General features: G+C 50.8%; 1 protein-coding gene across 1 annotated transcript; it reads right to left on the bottom strand.

The window, feature by feature from the left end:
* Positions 1-222: 222 nt before the first annotated feature.
* NR2E1 (nuclear receptor subfamily 2 group E member 1) lies at positions 223-16637 on the bottom strand. The gene is made up of 9 exons (XM_026119939.2): positions 16319-16637; positions 11330-11475; positions 10785-10872; positions 10041-10276; positions 8590-8736; positions 3919-4015; positions 3379-3528; positions 2990-3095; positions 223-1165 (listed from the first exon to the last, which is right to left on the bottom strand). The coding sequence occupies exons 1-9, from the start codon at positions 16341-16343 to the stop codon at positions 1003-1005; spliced, it is 1158 nt and encodes a 385-aa protein (XP_025975724.1). The 5' UTR covers positions 16344-16637; the 3' UTR covers positions 223-1002.
* Positions 16638-19068: the final 2431 nt, after the last annotated feature.

Genomic DNA, 19068 nt, shown 5'->3' with positions numbered 1-19068 from the left:
TTAGAACCTGGAGCTTGCTAAAAAGGCATTGGAGACTTTTGGAAATTGTTAGCATTGTATCAGTCAGCCACCTTTGTTTCTTTGAAATAAAAATCCTTCCTTTTTTTCATATAGTCATTTCGCTTTTTTGCACATCTCATTGACAAAGAGTTTGGCCACTATTGCCTTTGGTTTCAGCACTATGTCAACAGGACAGCGAGCAGGTCACTGAAGCGGTCATCTCCATTTTATTTGGTTTGGCTGTTTTAGTCTTCCTTTCTTGACTTTTACTCTTTTCTGGAGTGTGTGTGTGAATGTGTATGTGTGGAAGAAGATGGAGGGAAGATCGGGAGAGGAGGTGTATAAAGCTCTTCTGTCTCTGAGATGTTAACCAAATGAATTCTGGTGACATATGCATCAAAGATCACCAGTTCATTTTACAGGAAGAATGGAACTGCAGTCATAAGCTACTTTTTAATCAGTTCTGAAGGCCACTTCATGATGTATTATAGCAGAAGCAATGTTTTGGTAACCTGGTCTTAAATGTTGCCTATCATACTGAAAACACTTCACCAACACAGGCTACTTGTAAAACAGTTCTGAAGGCCACCACCTCTCATGTTACAACAGAAGCCAAGTTTGGTGACCCAGTTCCAAATACTGAACAAACTAGAGTACCTTCTTTCACTTTTTGTCCCTGATCTGCCAGTTAAATGAGAGAATAGCAGAGTCTTTGTTAACTATGACTGGCATCTGAATTGCCTCCATCCTGTAGTAACAGGAAAAGCAGCCAAATTCCAACCACTTTTACTTTTTCTGTAGAACAAAGCATTCTATCCATGATCTAAATCACTCTGTTCAGAGCAGCAGAATCATATCTACTGGGGGATTTTTTGTCAATGAGTTTAAAGGCTAAACATTCCCAGGCTTATGCTTCCTGTAGATTTTGTTAGTTGAGGCTTATTTTCCGTAGATAAAAGTTCTTCTCAAACTGTCCATCGTGATTGTTTATTTTAAGGTAATTTATATGTCACTGGATTTGTACATATCTGAAAGCAGTCTTGTAATTGGTACATTCCCAATGGTCTTTTTGAAAAATACTTCTTCTATTGTAGATGGACTAATCGAACGTAAAGCTGGTAAAAGCAATAAAAGTTTTCCAAAACGGCAGGGTTGTGTGGGATACCTGGGAGACAGAAAAGACATGTTACTGAAGTTTTTAGACATTTTTCCAAATAAAATCTTTTACTTTATAGAATAAGGCATTCAGCAGATTGTACGGATGGATGCTACCTGTGTTAAAACCCTGCTTCTTGTACTTGCCTGAGCAAAAAGGTTGACCCCAAGGAAAACCATCTTGATCAAGGTTAGACTACAGGCCAATGTCTTTGATTTTTGATTAGCTCCTTTGTTTATTCCCTCAGAGCTGTGACAGTACAGAGACAGGATCTGCTCTGGCTTGTCCCTCAGACAACAGCTATGTGCTTGATGTAGTTCAGGGAAGAGCTTGACCCAAAATAAATACTCTGTCATTTAAATTGCAATTTAAGCCTAACTAGCTTATCATGGTAATCATTTTGCCCCCTTTTGGTTGCTTTATACCTTTAATAACAATTAGCATTTGAGGAGTATATTTCTGATTAAAGAAGCTGTGTTTTATCCCCAGATAACATATTTGTGTAAGAGAATATCTATGCTTACCCTGACTTTACATCAGTGCGATTCTCAAACCACTGACTTACAGTGGTCCTGGTAAAAGAAGGAGTAGGTCCATTGGAGAAACCTTCTGCTTCTCCAGTCTGCCCTCCCTTACATCCTGTAAGGGCTCCTTGAGAGGGTGAAAGGACTGATACAAGTGTAACACTGACAGGAAGGTAAACTCAAATATGAGGATGAAACACAGGCTGAAAGCCTTATCACATTGGAGTTAACAACAGTTTTACCAGTGGAACTAGGATTTCCGCCTTTCCAAAAAAGCTGCAGAAGCTTTGATACCCTGAAATGGGTGGATACTGTTGTTCTGAAACTTTCTGTTTGTTTATACAGCTAATTTTTATTCAGAATATAGGCAGCCTTTTGTTGTACTTTTTTCCTTGTAGAAAGGTATCTTTTACAGAAGATACCATATAGTCCAGTAGCTAAATATTTCCAGCAATGCAGAAATACAATGGGAAAATCACCATGCTCGTAGTGGAGATCATGGGTATGTAAAACCATTGCTCCCTGGCTGCTTCTGTCTCCAACAGGCCATGGCTCAGTCAGAGTCTCCAGGGAGCAGTCTTCATGGGAAAGGTGGGAAGGGATTGATATGCGGTAGCCACTCTTTTCATTTTGCTCTGAACTAGCCATAGTTCATTCCTGGGTTTACCCTTGTACACTTTGTGGGATGAGAGCTATAACTTTTATGGCAGGTTTTAAGATTTCTGTATCTCATGGAATGAGACAGGAGTGAATTTTTCTTCCTAAGCAATAATTCTTGTCACTCTGCTGCAGCACCAAAACAGGAGTCACCAGTCCTGCATTTTCCATTTCAACCTGGGAACAGACTCAGTATACTGAGTCCTGAAAGAGTAATTTCACCTCCTTCTGCCTCTGCTGCCTCATCTGCCAAAGTGGTGGGGGAATGACACGAGGAAGTGTTTTGGAGTTCTTGAGTGAAAAGCGATGTTATTCTTGTGATATGTGATATTGCTTTGACTGTCACTATTAGCATTGCTTGATTCAATCAAATACAGGGGAAAATCTAGCCTTCTGTATTGCAAAATGTTCCATAGCAGGTATACTTCCTAGGGGAAGGTCTTTCCTTTTACCAGTTTTCCATTCATTTGAATAAATTCCATGTTCCTCATTCCATTAGGACATGCCAAATCCCAACAGGCTGACAGTCAATTTATAGTGGCTGTAAAAGCCTGATCCCCATTTCAGTCAGTAGAAATGTCACCTTCCCTACTGCAAGAGTGAGATTTTACCCCTACACCTGCAAGAAGTATTTGAAGAAGACACTGATCACCTGGTATGAATGTAACTGTTCAGAGTGAGCTGAGCTTCATCTTGAAGAGCTGCTATCGCGGCAGCATTGCGAAAACTCCTCAGTTCAGAACCACTGTGTGTAGGCACTGCAAAGCAGATCAATTACTAGTTCAACTTGACTTTTTGTGGCTCAAAACAGTTCAGTTAATGCTAATCAATGGAAATAAAACATTCCCTTTAGTTTCCCCCAGCACTCCATTGTTAGCCTTTCAAAATGTGATGCTGACTCTCGGAATTCAATACTAGGAAACTTGTTGGATGATATAATCCTATGTCTGATTTGAAATGTCTTTTTTTTTTTTTTTTTTGCTTTAAAGTAGCTAGCTCATAGTTATCAGAGCAGACAAGCAAGAGATTATTTCTGCTTACCAGCTTTGAAAGTGACAATGCATTTCAGACAGGCAAATTCAGTAGCATCTAGCCGAAGTTGTCTAAATCTAGCCACAACCTCCTGTAAAGCCTGTATTTCCGAAATAATTTTATTCAGCTTCTGAGAATCTGTATTGTCACCGTTCATGCCTAAAACAGAAACAGATGAAATAAATACTCTAATATTAAAGGCATTTGCTTTATTTTATATTGATTTCTGACAAAATCCTGTGTATCAATATCCATTCTATTGTCACACTTGTCTATCCGGTTCCATGTAAACTGACTATATTGTATGAAAGTTAATATAAAATCTTCTCTTGGATGATAACAAACACAGTAATTTGCATTTAAATGACAATGCAAGCAGTCATGAATACAACAAAACAACATTATTTGCATTTAAATATAGATTTATAAATGACAGGTATGCTCTATTGTTCAGTAGGAATTTGTTATTCTTTACATGTTGTTCTTTTTTCAGTAATGTATTTTTATGGTAATTTCTGTAACAAAGTCATTAAATTGTGCAATTCTTACCAGATACAGCCAGTAGAGTGTTAGCATCAACTGGAATGGCCCATTGTGCTATTCCTAGAACAAACAGTTCTCTCCAAGCATCTTCCAAAAGCATCAGCTGTCATACAATAGATGTACAATATAACATAGTGTATAATTTATAGATTTATAAACAATTTAAATATGTAAATTTCTGTTATTTTAAAAACTGCTTTAAATGCCTGTCATGGTACTTTCTGTGCAGATTTTGTTAGCTCTTCTCTTAGCTTTTTGAGAAGGTGTCTGGAAATAAGTATATGCATTGTAGAAAAACACATAGCGTTGGCTCACTGTGCACCATGCTGTATAGACCAAAAGGAAGGAGAAGGAGAAAAGAGAGTGAGAACTCCTGTCCCAGAGAGCTTGCACTCTGTATGAACATTTGCCTATGTTTTTCATCAATACTCCTAACAGCTTGGGCTCTCTTCTCTTCCTGGGCATGTACAGCTGTCCTATGACAAATTGGAAGTGTCCTATTGCTCTCTAGGGATTACCCTCCTTTCCCTTGGGAATGCAGGATTTGTGGAGAAAAGCCTGGACGACATCCTGAAATTACATCACTCAAGCACCATTATAGATCATATATTTATGTTTAACTGCTTCCTGATGGAGTAAGTCTACAGTTCTTTGAAGCATAGCATCTGGATACACATACAGATATTCAGTCTCATTTTTTTCCTGCTTTTCACTAAAAGTCACCCTGAAATTCTAGGAACTAAAAACTGTTTCCTTTCAGATGAGAACCAGGGTTAGGGAAGCCCTTGACTGAGGGGCAAAGGAGGAGGAATTTGAATATAGACACATGCTTCTCCTCTCCCTTCATGACAGCACAAACCACAGCACCAGATGCAAATAGTACCCAAGGTAGCAGGCTCTGTCTGAGCTTAGTATCTCAGCACCTAAGCTGGCAGCACTGTTTGTTCTCTATGACTTTCAGACATTGTCTGGTTTTATGGATGATGTGTTTTTCTCTATTTGGAGGCAATGCCATTGATTTCCTTGGAGAGGCACTGGTGCATTTGAAGAGGGAAAGTGACTCCAGATAATGCACACTGGCAAAGCCAGAATAGATATATTTAGTCTTGAGGGTGTCTATGGATTGCTGGCCCAGACCAGCTTCTTGAGAGGGGTTTGGAGGGCTCTGAATTCAGCTGAAGTTCATTAGTTCCCTAAAGGTCATGCTGTGGTGTATACATATCACTGTATCCCTCACATCTCTCAATAGAGTGGGAGAGATTTGGAGGTGTAAAAATTGCAGTGGACTCAGGAGGGATTGTCTGGTGGCTCCACATGGTGAAAACAGATTACCAAAAACTCATGCAGCAGAAGCAGCAAATCACAAGTATTAATATTGCTGTGGTCCATGAAAGCATCAACAGCTTATAAGCTTAGGAAAATGGGAAGGGGGTATTTTAAGTCTACAAAGATTCTGCAAAAATAAGAACAAACTAAAAAAATACATCATGCCAAATGAAGTACATTTTCCTTGGACTCAGACATATGAAGATTATAAACAATACAGAAAGCATCCATTAAAGATCAATCCTTTATTTACATGCTAACTCTTAAAAGTGGAAGTTTTAAACCACTGTGGTCCAATCAGAGTGGGAGGAAGAGCTCCCAGAGTCTATAGAGCTTGTCATTATAGGCTTATGCCCATTTTCACATCGTGATTACCTTTCTGTACCATTCATTTTGCAGAATTCCTACACAACTTGACTAAAAAAATTGTGATGGGAAAGTATTTCTGTCTCTGTTAATATATAATTAGTGTTTGAAATAATTACATTGGATTTTGCAATACTACAGAAGCTGCTCAGGTTTTTACATGAAGTGTGTGTGTGTGTGAGTGTGTGTGTGTGTGTGTAGCCTAGGGTACGGTATCAATCTCAGCGCTATTCTGAGAGGAGCAGAACCTGCTTGTAAGTCTTCTAAATGCTACAGCCTGTGAACCAACCCCTCCTCCAGATAATCCTGCCTGATGGAGAACAGGTATTAGATATGTAGGTCTCTATATGGCATAGGAAATGACTTGCAGCCTTTCATTTGCTTTTGCAAAACTTTTTTGTCATTCATTCATGCAGATACAATGGTAATGAATGGTGGTTCCTGCAAGATATCAATTTCATATGTTCTTTCCCACTAAGCGTTTAAAGTCAGAAGACTTTAGAAATGAGACTCTTCCAATAGCTGGTTTTCTTCCTGCCTATGCATAAGTCTGTAAAACCACCAATTAAAATAATTCATGCTAAAGTCATACTCAGCCCTTTCTCTTCAAAGAAACAAGAAATCCTAGGCTTCCTGGAGGACTGGTTTCTGCTTCTTAACCAGCCCCATCCTGCACGACCTTTTTTTAGGACTTGCATCAGGCCAACCTGCGTATGGACAGGCTGGACAGGTGTGCAGCCAGCAGACCTTAAAGCATGGTGTTTTTGTCCAGTGGCTTCCAATCGACAATGTGATCAGCTATAAGGAGTTCGGGAAGGGGCAGCAGCCTTTGTGTTACTGAGGGTAATGACACAGCAATCCCCAGACTTGCGTTTTGTCAGCGCATCGGCTTGCCCTTATTTCCTTGCCTTCAAGATGAAACTGATACAGAACCCTGGAATCTCAATGCTTTTGCCTTTTTTTTTTCCCCACAAAACAAAAGCAAATTCCAGGAAAAGGTTTTAGATGCTATTCAAGCAGATGTCAGGGATATAAAAAGAGAAATTCAGACATTTACAGCTGGGCCATTGTCAAATTAAATAATGCAATAGCACTATTATAAAAATCAACTGTCTGATTATTCATGAAATAAGGTGATTAAAATCAGAATTATTTCCTCTCCAGCTCTCCTGAACATGACAGAGGAATTATGTAGAAAGAGGCCCAGGTCAAAGCTTTAGAGCCGAGCAGCTCTGAATTTTGAGGAGTCTGGCTTACAATCCCAGCAAGTAAGGATGATGTTAAGGAAAGGATGGGGCTTTGATATATAATTCACTAATATTAGTCCCTGATATGAATGTAAAATAGGTAGTGGGTTATTTAAAGATAATGGGAACACTCATGCTAGATAGGCGGGCCTTGCTGGCAGAGGCATGCCTGGTAATGTGCAATGGAGAGTTCCCTCCTCCCAAATCCTGCTGCGCCCTCCTCCTCCTGCTAACAGGGATGACTTGTTGGGAGATGCATCCATAATGTGTAAGGAAGCCTTAGCCTAAGTAACCTCCTGTGGATATCACTGGACTAGAGACAAATCCAGCGTCTTCCTGTGCTATGAGACTTACTGAAACGGCATGCTTGCTGATTGTCCTTGATATTTGGGCCTGATTCTTCAGTTGCTTTGTGTGATGGATCTGATGCTCCACAGGGGTAACAGCAGCAGAAGGCAACATTAGAAAACAGTGTGCTGCACAGGGACCGCTGTCTTCCTAAAGCTAAGGATTTATGGGGTACATAATCTCCAGGGCCTGATCTCCTTCCTACCTGCATCCACTCACTGCAACATTTTTGCAGTTAGACTTGAGCGGAATGAATCTCTGTTTGTCTACTTTCACGAAAAGGATTTCAAAATGTGTGTCTGGCTGTAGAAAAGGAACGTTTCAATATACCTTAGCCATATATCACATCAAAAGTGCCATGATTTATCTTTAGGTAGAAAACACTATTGGTTTCCTAAGAAGCTCTTCTCTTCAGTTCAAATATATATTTACATATGAACAAGCAACACTTATGACATGCATCCATGCAATGTAACTAGTTCCTCTGATGACTGCTACGCAACATTGAAGGCACAACATTTCTAGTTACCATTTTGTGAAATTAGCTCTATCATATCAAAGTATTAGACACCTTTTATGATTGGAGCTCTGTGTAGATTTTCCCCTTCCATTTTATAATTATCTGATTACTTTTTAAAAAATTAGTGCATTATACAAAGTACACTAAGTCCTCATCAAGAATCAACTCATTAAGAAATTGCTTCAGCTCATATGGTTCACATACGATTTGCCTGAAGCAAAGGCAAATTGTCATAGAAGAAAACAAGACAAATTAGGAAAGATTCTAATTAATGGTGAAAGAAAAGGGGAGACTAGCCAAATTCTGCTTCCACTTTACTGGAGTAAGTGTGATGTAAGTTCACTGAAGCCTATGTGAGTAAGAAGGAAGCATTGCCTGTGTGAACAGTAAGAGAAAAAGAGGGGAGGAGAGCAGAGCAGAGCAGAGCAGAGGAGAGGCGAGGCGAGGCGAGGCGAGGAGAGGAGAGGAGAGGAGGGGAGGATAACTGACAGGCTAGTGTTTATGTTGCAGTGAAGAGATGGAAAGAGAAGCAGTTTGGCCCGCTGAGCTTTGGGAGAATTTGCTTCTCCTGGTCTGTGGCCTGATGGCTTTTCCTTTAGAACTTGTCCTCCCACAGTATTTGCTTTATATTAGCATTTTTCTGGCTTGACTGCATCACTTGCCTCATGAAATAACTGTTCAAAGATAACAGTTTCTAAAGCACTGCCTATTTTCTAGAGATTAAACCAAAACTCTGTCCTGAACTTTGGAGCAGCTTGAGTCCATCACAGATTTAAAGGTCTGAAGTTGAAGGTTCAAGTCCCAGTCTGACTTCTGAGCCCTCTCTAGCAGAGGGCCAAACTGTCATCACCCTTGCTGCAGGTGCCTTACCTGGTCTTGCAGCGACAGGGTGGAGAAGGCTGGGACGCTCTTGGCCCACTTGATGCTCATGAACAGAAGCCTGGCTGCTGACTCACAGACTGACTCAGTGGCCACTTCGTAGAGATACATAGGGGTACCATTGACTTCGTGTGGATACTAATATCAAAAAGAAAAATAAAGCAACTTCATACACCATGACCAGGACAGTCCGATCTTCCTCTCCCATACAGCTGCTGTTCAGTGACTCATTCTCACGCCCGGCACACACCGCGCACTCTCTTGTTCTGCAACCAGATGGCATTGCTTTTAGTGGGCCCACTCCAAAGCACTCTGTGTCGCTGTCTCTGTGGATTAACTGTGCTCCAGAAACAGATCTTTGGAGAGTGTTAAAAGGAGACCGAAATTGTCATGTGAATAAACAAATTACTAAGATGGGGTGTCGTCCTTTACCCTGTCACACAGTGACATGCCTTTGGTAGAAGAGTAACAAAAAAACAGATTTGATTAAGAATTTGTATTTTATAACCAGTTTTTTAGAGGCTGATTTGACAGTTCAGCCCTGCTCAGCAAAGTAGTACATACTCATTTAGCACTAACCCTCTGTCTAACTCTCCAGCAGGGTGCAGGGAGATATGTAGAGCTAAGCACACCTTAAGTGTTGCGCAGAATTGGAATGGAGTTAAATTTTTAAGCGTGTGCTATATTTTCTTGCTAAGTAATCTCTGGTTCAGTATTTTCTAAAATTATATTATAAAACTATATATTATGAACAAGTTCCTGATGGATTCTGCCAAGCTACCAACTCTGGGAATGAAGAACTATTTAAGTGGTCTCTTGTAAAATTTTCTATGTGCCATAAATATGCAAAATGCTATTTCAAATGAGTTAATGGCACACATTAACTTATAGCTAATTCCTGAGCAGCTGAAGCCAGGGTAGTACTTCCACTGGGCTGCTTAGGAAATGTCACAGCCAAGAAGCACAGGGCCAGTTTAGACATGTCTGTGTCTGTGTGGTCAAGCTGCACACTTAAGTCCGCATAGGTGGTACTTTTTGGATTACACCACTATGGAGATGGGCCTTTTGCTGAGGAAAACCTGGAGACTGAAGATCATCCTCATGAAACAATGTTTAAAACTGTTATATGGATAGGCTCCAGGCTGGAGGAGCAATTTTGCAGCCATGAGGGTATAAGAATGTAGGAGAGAGATATTCGTGCAGAGCAGGCTGTCAAATGGTCCAACAGGCAACATCACCCCTTCACACACCGCTTCTGCAGAGGCTGTCTTACCCCTTGCACCTCACATCTTCAGAGCATCCAGGGATATAACAAAAGAGAGTCCCCACCACAACGTGGGGGGCTCCAAACCCCACTCCTTGCCATGACTACCCCAGGGGCAGGGTGCCCCACCACGAGGCTGGCACGCTGCGAGGCCGGTCTGGCCAGGGATTTGGCTGACCTTTGGGGTGGGCTGCGCCAGACCCACCAGGGCCTGCCTCTCAGGGGTGCTGGCAACGGCGGCCAGCTCCAGGCTGTGGGGCTCCAGCTGGGTGACAGCAGTGAAGAAGGCGGGTGCCGGCAGGGCGGTGGCGGGGAAGTGCGGGGCACCGCCGCTCTCCTCCTTGTGCCCGCGGAAGTACAGAGCCACCTGCTTCCGTATCGTTGATGTCCGTGGGCCCCGCTCATGCTGCACCGCTATGGGACACCAAAGAAGAGGTGATGGGGTCACTGCATTGCCCCACTGGTTTGTCACTGGCCCCAATAAGCATGGGACTTCTGCACTCAGCAGGGATTTTTCTCCCCCCAGAAAAAAATTTGCTGCCAGCTATGCTGGGAAGGGAGCTGCCAACGGCAAGGGGAAAGAGGAGGTCACCTCCCAGAAAAACCAGCTCACCTAGGAGGAAAATCCCCTCTGCGGCACGCTGCCATCAGGGCTGCCCCACGCCCCCACCCACGGCGTGGGGCCCTGGCTGCACCCACACGCGTGGGTCCAGTGTCCCGTGGGAACGGCGAGGGCTGCCGTGGGGAGGGAGACCCCAGGCCGGAGCCAGCAGGGGAGAGGGGCTAGTGGAGGAGGACGGGCCCAGCGGGAGGGTCCCGCCCGAGGCCGCCTCGCCCCCCACCCCAGGAGCAGGGGGGCGCACGTCCGCCGCCCTGAGCCGCCCCGTGGAGCAAGGAGGCGAGCCGGGGAGGGGGCAAATACCGTCTTTGTTCATGTTGACTTCCAGGCACTTCTTCAGCCGGCAGGCCCTGCACTGGTTCCTGTGCGTCTTGTCCACCGGGCAGCCCCCCTGCAACACAGCGGGCCGCGGGTCGGGGGGCCGCCGCGCCGCGCCGCGCCGCGCCGTCCCGCGCGGGGGCCGCGCTTCAGCACCCGAGACAGCGACCCGCGGCGGCTCCCCGCACCGCCCCCTCGGGGCTGCCCCGCGCCCGGGCGCCGCGGGGATGGGCGGCGGCGGCGCCCGCCCCCCCCCCCACCCCCCCACCCCGGGGTCTGCGGAGCCGCGGGCCGGGAGAGGAGCGGGGGAAGGCCGAGCTCCCGCTCCGTGGAAACAGGCCGTGGGGTCGCCCGTCGGGGGGTGGGGGGCCGGGACATCCTCCAGGGGAGGGAAAGGGCGCCAGGTAGCGCAGACCCGGAGCCGGCTGTTGCTGCTGCTGTTGTTTTGGTCCGTGCAAGGGTGCTACAGGACGGTGAGAAATGCAGGAGAAAAGGAGCAGGAGGTGAGAGAACTGCGCTGCGGCTGGTACCTGGTTTCCTGATTTGCAAACATAGGTCCTATTCCTCCTGATGCTCCGCTTGAAAAATCCTGAGCACCCGTCGCAGGCATAAACCCCATAGTGTTTGCCGGAGCTGCGGTCCCCGCACACTTTGCAAGGGATATCTAAAATGCGACCTGAAAGCGGGGGAGGGAGAGAGGGAGAGAGCGAGCGCTTAGCAATCTGACCTCCAGAGGGATTAGCCCCGGAGCTGCAGTACAAGCAAATAATGAAGTGATTTTATAGCCAACTTTCTTTTCCTTGAGCGAGTGTCAGTTTTCTACAATGAGCATTATTCATGCACCGCTACTTTTATTTGGATCTTCTATAATCGCCAAGACCCGTTTGGGAAGGGAAGATTACAGCAGCGGGAGCAGCAGACTTTGCTGCTAGAAGAGGGGATGCGGGGGGGAGGGTGGGGGGCTGTTCCCTCGCTCTCTGGCGCTCGGCAGAAGACACCACTTCCCGCTGGCAGGAGGGCAGTCAGGAGACCAGATCGCGTAATAAAACAGAACAATATACAACAAAACAAGACCAAGATGACCAGCAACCTAAGTAACTCTCTCTCCCTCATAGCAACTCCTGCGAACCGGGTCTGGTTCCTACCACAAACGACGTGTGCGATTTTATTCACCCCAAAACTATAGCAAAACTTTCCCCCTCGCCTTTGTGCAAGGATGCATTTGCGGGCTCGCTCAGCCCGCTGGAAATGCGGGGCTGACAATTATACAGTGCAGATTCGTTTCACCCAAACCTCTCACTCGTTTCGCTCAAACCTCCCGCTCTGCAGAGTGTTGATTTTGCATCGACTTTGACTAGAATTGCAAATGCTCTGAGAGTGATGTAAAAACTTGAAAAGAGATTATTGCATCCCGTTTCAAGAAACCCGCCAACAACCCGTTCGGCTTCTGGCTCTTCTCTTCTCTTCTCTTCTCTTCTCTTCTCTTCTCTTCTCTTCTCTTCTCTTCTCTTCTCTTCTCTTCTCTTCTCTTCTCTTCTCTTCTCTTCTCTTCTCTTCTCTTCTCTTTTCTCTTTTTTCCCTTCCTTTCCTCTTCTCTTCTTTCTCCTTTCCTTTCCTTTTTCCTTTCTTTTCTTTTCTTTTCTTTTCTTTTCTTTTCTTTTCTTTTCTTTTGTTTTCTTTTCTTTTCTTTTCTTTTCTTTTCTCTTTCCTTTCCTTTCCTTTCCTTTCCTTTCCTTTCCTTTCCTTTCCTTTCCTTTCCTTTCCTTTCCTTTCCTTTCCTTTCCTTTCCTTTCCTTTCCTTTCCTTTCCTTTCCTTTTCCTTTTCTTTTCCTTTTCTTTTCCTTTTCTTTTCTTTTCTTTTCTCTGCCCTCGGAGAGCCCCCTCTCCTCCTGCCAGGGCCCGAGCCGAGGCTGCAGCCGCTCCCCCAAGCCGGCGGGCTCCCAGCGCGGGCGGCGAGCGCTCGGCGCCGATACCTTTGTCTGGGAGCCGCCGAGGAAGAGCGCCCCGGCCGCGGGTGGGGGGTGAGGCTGGAGGAGGAGGCTGGGGAGGGCTGGGGGGCGGGGGGGGGAACTGGCCGCAGAGGCTCCTCTTGCTCCCTAGAGAATTCAGGAGCCTGAGATACTTTCAGACACGACTACGCGGGGGCTCTGAAACAATGCCCCCGGCAGACAATAGGGACATTAGATAAAGTGTTAACTTAATGATTTTGCCCATTGAAACGCGTTTGACTGCCTCCAATGAGCACAAGCTGCCAGCTTCTCCCCTAAATGAAACCCGACAGCTGCTATACACAACACGGCGAGAGGGACGGGGATTAGGTTAGAGCCCGCGAGAGGGAGGGGGCCGGGAGGGGGGGGAGCGGGATTAAAGAATAGAAAACTTTTACGCAATTAATAACAAGGACGGCTGAAGGAAGCCACCTCCCCACCGCCCGGGAGCAAGCTGCGGCTTTGGAGCTGCAGGTAGGCGCCCGTGAGGAGAGCTGAGGCCAGGGCACGGTTTCTGGGAGTGTGTAATTACAAGTCCTCCTTGCCACCTGCCTATTGGGGCACCAGTGACCCGTCAAAAAGTGTAGCATGGGAATTCGGATATCGCACAATGCCAACGGGGGAAAGCGCTCCGCTTCCCTCTGCAGCCCTCAGCATCCGCGGGCAGACGGTCCCGCACGCACGCACACGCGCGCACACACACACACACGGGGGGGCAGGCTGGGGCTGGGGGGCAGAGACACCGAAACTGTCCGTGCAGCGGTGCGTCCCCTTGCAGAGCGTGTCACCGCCACCCCCCAGCCCCCCGGCTCGGCTTTGCTGGGCAGACCCTGCCGCCTCCCCCCGCCGAGACCCCGCTCCCCCTGCCCGCAGCGCCGCCGCTGCGCCGGGGGTCCCGCTCCCCCCGCGGCGCGGGAAGCCGCCTCGGCTTTGTGGCTCGCAGAGCGGGCCGGGGAGGGAGAGGAAACTTGGGCTGGTTTTGCAAAATAGTTTTCTCCAGGCGGATTTGAAGTTTGGGGGCTGCTTTAAAAATTATATACATCCTATATGTATATCATGTATACACATATTATTTATATATATGTGTGTACATATATATATTCTATATATTTATATATACAAATATCTGTACAAATTTAGCACCTCTTTCTCCAAATCCAAGCAATCACGTTTACAGCCGTCGGGGCGGCTTAGCCCGACCGATCCGTGCCGTGGCCCCGCAGCGAGGAGGCGGATGGGGAGCGGGCAGGCGGCAGGCAGAGCCGCCGGAGCCCCCCGGCTCCGCTCCGCACCGCTCCGCACCTCCCCGGCCCGCCGCCGCCCGCAATCACGGCCGCGCTCTGCCCCGCCGCCCCCCCGCGTCGCGGGGGCTGTTATGAGAAAACTCTCGGGAAGGGCAAAATATGAAATAAGAGGCGGGAAAAAGCCGGGGCGGGGGGTGGTAAGGGAAAAATGTTAACTTGACACGGGGTCATGAGATAACTGATTAACTCTCTTTAAAAGCGCTCCCGTTCCCCGAGGTACCGCTTGGCCTCAGAAGTTTAGCTCTAAGAAAATGGGATTTCTGTTCAGCTGGGAAACCGTTTTGAACATCCCACGACAGGGGGTCCTTGGGGGCTTTTTTTGTGTGTCATAATTGCTTAAAGGATATATGGCAGCCCCGATTACTGTAATTACCATCAGGGGCTGTTGAAAGAAGTTAGCCCGGGCTCGAGGGATGGCGGGATGGGGTCTTGTTACCACCCAGGCAGACATCACAGCGGACATAGCTAGACGCTCACCGGCGGGCAGAAAAGCCGGGCCGGACCCCCTCTGCCCGGCAGCCCCCCCCACCCCCGGAGTCCCCCGCCGGCGCCCAGGCCCCGGGGCACCGGGCCGGGCATTGGCAGGAGCCGCCGGGGCCGGCCCGGCGGAGGGCGCCGGGAGAGGGGCCGGGCCGCGGCGGCCCACGCGTGGCCCCGTCGCCCGCGGCCTGGCGGCGGTCGGGGGTGGGGGCCCCTTCGGGCCGGCCGGGGGAAGGGAGGGGGTCGGAGTCAGGCCGTAAAAGCGACGGCGGCGGCGGCAGGTCGCCAAGCGCCGGAGGCGCCGTCCGAGCCCCGCGGGTTTTCTTCGCCGCAAAATGTCTCCGGCCGAGGCTCGGCCGTCCTCGGGGAGGGGGGGCTCCCCGGCCTCTCGCCCCCCTGCACGCACGCACACACGCACATACACGCACACGCACACACACACACACACACACACACAAAAACACACACGCTCCCGCCGTCCCACCGCGGCTGCCCGGGCCCGATCCACTCCGGTCTCCTCTCGCCCACCGCGGGGCCGGGGCAGCGATGCCCCCTGCCCCTTCGCGGCTTATTCCGCCCGTCGCTTAATATTACGGTCCCGCTATTATTTTCCGTCGGGGGGCTGGGGCTGGAAAACGCAGCGCTCAGGCTCCCGGAGGGGGAAGAAAACAGCCAGCCCCAGCCAAGGCGATTCAGCCGCGCCGCCGCCAGCTCGGCCCCGCGCCGCCGCCGCCGTCTCCCCGCGCAACTTGCGCGCCGCGGCCCAGCGCGGCCCCCCGGCCCCGCGGTCAAAGGCGCACCAGGGGCAAAAGCGCGGAGGGCAGCAGCGCGGAGAGGGCCGCGGGGATGGCGGGCACGGCCGGCCGCAGGTCCCTCCGCCGTCGCTGCCCGCGCAGCCTCCTCTCCCCGCCGCTCGGCACCGCCGGGAGCCTGCCCGAGCGCAGAGGAAATAAATGTCCAATCCATCACTTGTCAGACATTAAATTGGATTGGGTATTTTTTCCCCTTTTGTTACTGACTCCATCCATATTACAAACTCCGAAAGTCCCATTGGGATTATACTGATTGAGCCATTCTGCAGGAGCGGTTAGTCATGCTTTAAATTCCCCACTTATGAGGTACATGGATTTAGGATTAACGAAAATGTGACTTTTAAGTTGTTTCTGCTTTCCTCGTTGCAGGATTATTTGTTGCAACTGGAAATGGTGTGCAAAGTATTGCATTTAAATCCTCCTTCAACAGAGTTGCTTACGCGGTCCCCTGTAAGCGAGCGATCGGAGTTTCAAACTCTTAAAAAAAATGATTATGTCGCAGAGGATTGCAAAAAGTCCGTGAGAAAAGCAGCACGTTTCAGCCTCGCAATGCCCTTTAAACCCCAAACCTCCCCCCTCCACCCCAAAGCCGAGGGCTCCGGGAGAGCCGCGCACCCGCGCCCTGGGCGAGCGGGCCCCCTCCCCGCGGGCAGCGCTGCCGCCCCAGCTCCCCAGCGCGCCGCTTCCCGCCCCGGTCTCGCTGGAGCAGCGCTTGGCGAGACCCCGGCCCAGACTCCGTCGCGGGCACTCGGAGCCTATATATTCGTTGCCACTCCAGAGGGAAATAAACACTATTTTTTTTCCCTTTGAGGGGGGATACAAACTCAAACCACAACCCCCCACTCCTCTCCCTCCGCTCCACCTCCCGCCCCCCACGCCCGGCTGCAGCCGGTCTCGGGAAGGCTGCGGGAAACCTCCACCGCGGTGTTACCCACTTGTTGATCCCGCCGGCTTGCTCATGCTCGAAGCCCCCGGGAGTCGCTAGCTCGGGGCGAAGTGCGGGCGCCGGGGAGAGGCTCCCCCCCCCCGCCGGCGCGGCGGCTCCGCGGGGCAGGTGCCTCCCTCGGGCGCTCACTGCCGCGGGGGCCGGCACATCCTCGCCTCTGCCCCGCTCCCCAGCGACGTCCTCCCGAGGCGCGGGGCCACCACAAAAAGGCAAAAAAAAAAAAAAAAAAAAAAACCCAAACAAGAAAAAGGGCAAAAAACAAAAAAAAGAAACGAAATGACCCAAACTTCGCGGCCGCTCGCCGCCCCCCTGCGGGCAAGACGCCCGCGGGACCCCGGGAGGGTGCAGGGGTGCGAGTGGCCTCGCCACCGCGGTCCCGGGAGGAAGACGAGAGGCACCGCCGCGAGGACAACAATGAAGTGGAGGAGAAGGTAGGATGGGGAGCGGGCTGTGCGCGGAGCGCCTCGGTGCAGGGAGCGGGGAGCGCGGAGCCTGGAAAAATAATGCGAGGGGGGAAAAGGCGTCAGAGGAGGCTGTCTCTGCCTCTCAGAAACTGAATGGTATAAAAAGGGAAAGGTTTCCAGAAGTTCATTACACTGGCTGACTTTGCGCTTTGAGCTCCGGGCTTCAGCCCCTATAATATCCCCAGAGAGGCTCTGACAGGCAGCGGCGGGGAGGGGAGCGGGCCGCCCCCTGCCCACCGAGCCCCCCCTCGCTTTGCCCCCCAGCTCCTGGCGGCGCGTGACGTCAGCTGTGTGCTGGCAAGGGGAGGGGGCAGGGAGGGGGTTAAATGCTAATGATATTAATGAACCTCCGAGCGGCTCCCATAGAAAACGCAGGCGTCTGCCGAGCCGAGTCCGCCTCCCCGCTCGCCTTGTGCCCGCGCTGTCAAAAAAAAGAGAGATTTCCCCCCCCCCCAAAAAAAAAGAGGGGAAAAAAGAGGAAAAGGAAAACAAGAAAAAAAAAGGGGGGAGGGGGAACGGAGACAAAAGGGAAAAAAAGGGAACGGGAAGAGATCCCGTTTCTTGGACATCTCTCCCGGGGCGAGGTGGGGCGCTCCGCCGGGTTGCTCCTGCCCGCCCTGCCCGTGCCCCGGCCGGGGCAGCGGCCTCGCTGGCGGTCGGCTAGGGCCGGGGCCGGGGCCGGGGCCGGCGGGGCCGGGCTGGCCGGGGCTGGCGGGGGGCAGGGATCCAGCCCTCCCGCCGGGGGGCCCGGCGCGGGCTGCCCGCTTCGGCTCGCACCTTGCGTTTTGCAACGGGCATCAGGGCCGGGGAGGGCGGTGTGTCTTTGCCCTTGGGCGGAGAGGGAGTGACTTTGCCCTGCTCCAGTTTGGCAAACCTCTGGCCAGAGCAGGAGTCACCTCCACCTGCCGCCCTCCACGCTACACCGGCTGCGCGGGGCAAAGAGCCGGGGGGCGGCGGCGGAGGAGGAGGAGGAAGACTAACCCCGGCAAGGCTGCAGTGCTGCGCCGGAGAGCAGAGGGAAGAGGGTTCGCCCAGGCGCGGGCTCTGCCTGGTCCTTCGCTCCCGCCGCCGCGGGGGACTTGTTGCACGAAGGGGCTGAAGGGGCTTGCTGCAGCCTGGGGCCGTTCCTCCGCTGCCTGAGCAGAGCCGGGGGGCCGGGACACCCCCTCACCCGAGCCCTGGGGGGGTTTCAAGGGTCTCCCGCCCTCCCGCGGGGGCTGCTCTGTGCCCCGGGCACTGCCGAGCTCGCCTGCCGCGGCAGCCCGCCAAGCGCCTGCTGCGGGCCCCGCAGGGCACGGGGGCCTCGGCCCGCCGGTCCCGGGGCCCCGCAGCAACCCCTCCCCGGCGAGGGCCGAGCTCCCCGCCAGCCCGCAAAGCCCTTCCTTGGTGTTTGAAACTCTCGGTGAGGCGAGTGAGCCGATAAAGCGGCCTGAAAGTATGGGGAGCAGAGCGCATTTGGGAAGAGAAGTAGGAGCACCTCTGCCACTGCTGCAGGGTGAGGTGGGCAGTGGCACCAAGAGCAGGGTCAGCAGGTGCTGGGGCGGTTGTGGAGCGCTCCATGTCCCTCATCCCTGCCACCAGTGCAAGGCATTTTCTCACCGCAGCACACTTCCCCCTTACTGGTAGTGACCCTGGGGGAATGGGGTGCTCAGCCCGGTGCCTGCCCTGCCCCAAACATGCTGTTGCTGTCCTGTCTTTCTTCTTCCATCCAGGTCCAGGGTTGTCCCCTCTGTGCCTGCACAGTACCTGCCTCCCAGAGCTGCATGACCCTGGACAGCACTGGGATCCCAGTGACTTTTTGCTTGCTGCTCCCCACGAGGCCAGCACAGCGGGAAGCCTCGGCACAGGATAAGCTGGCCCTACCTAACCTTGGGGCACACTGTCCAGATGCCCTGGGAAGTTGTTCAAGGAGACCCCACAGAGCAAGAACCAGGCAGATCAGGAAATGCAGACAGATGTTCACTCCCAGCCTACTTCCACGGAGTCAGGGAAAGGTTCATCTCCTTGGGCAAGGTCTAAAACACCTAGTGAGGAGGGGGCCATGCTGCCTTAGTACGGCCCAGAGGCCAAAACAGAGAGAGAAGGCCAAATGGCAGTGGGGCCCAGACCCAAGTACCACCCATCATGGGGTATGCCCATGCAGCATGGTGCCCAGCCTGGCCTCGGCATCCCTTACCCTAGCGAGGCAGGTCTCCAGCTCTATGGCAGTCACAAAATCTTTGCCCTGCAAACTCAAAGCTACCTGAAATACATTGTGAAGGCTGTTCAAACTGCA

Source organism: Dromaius novaehollandiae, chromosome 3, assembly GCF_036370855.1.
Source record: "Dromaius novaehollandiae isolate bDroNov1 chromosome 3, bDroNov1.hap1, whole genome shotgun sequence".
NCBI classification, from domain to species: domain Eukaryota; kingdom Metazoa; phylum Chordata; class Aves; order Casuariiformes; family Dromaiidae; genus Dromaius; species Dromaius novaehollandiae.
Note: the sequence above shows the minus strand (reverse complement) of the source record. Positions and strands in the feature narration are given on the sequence as shown.

Bases quoted from the DNA above. Each gene is read 5' to 3' on its own strand.
- NR2E1 (XM_026119939.2), bottom strand. From the start codon at position 16,343: ATGAGCAAGCCGGCGGGATCAACAA. The intron at 10,873-11,329 runs GTACCAGCCGCA...GCTGTGTTGCAG, and splicing joins TTTGCAAATCAGGAAACCAG to GGGGGCTGCCCGGTGGACAA. The intron at 3,096-3,378 runs GTAAGCAGAAAT...TCTGCTTTGCAG, and splicing joins CATTGTCACTTTCAAAGCTG to TGCCTACACACAGTGGTTCT.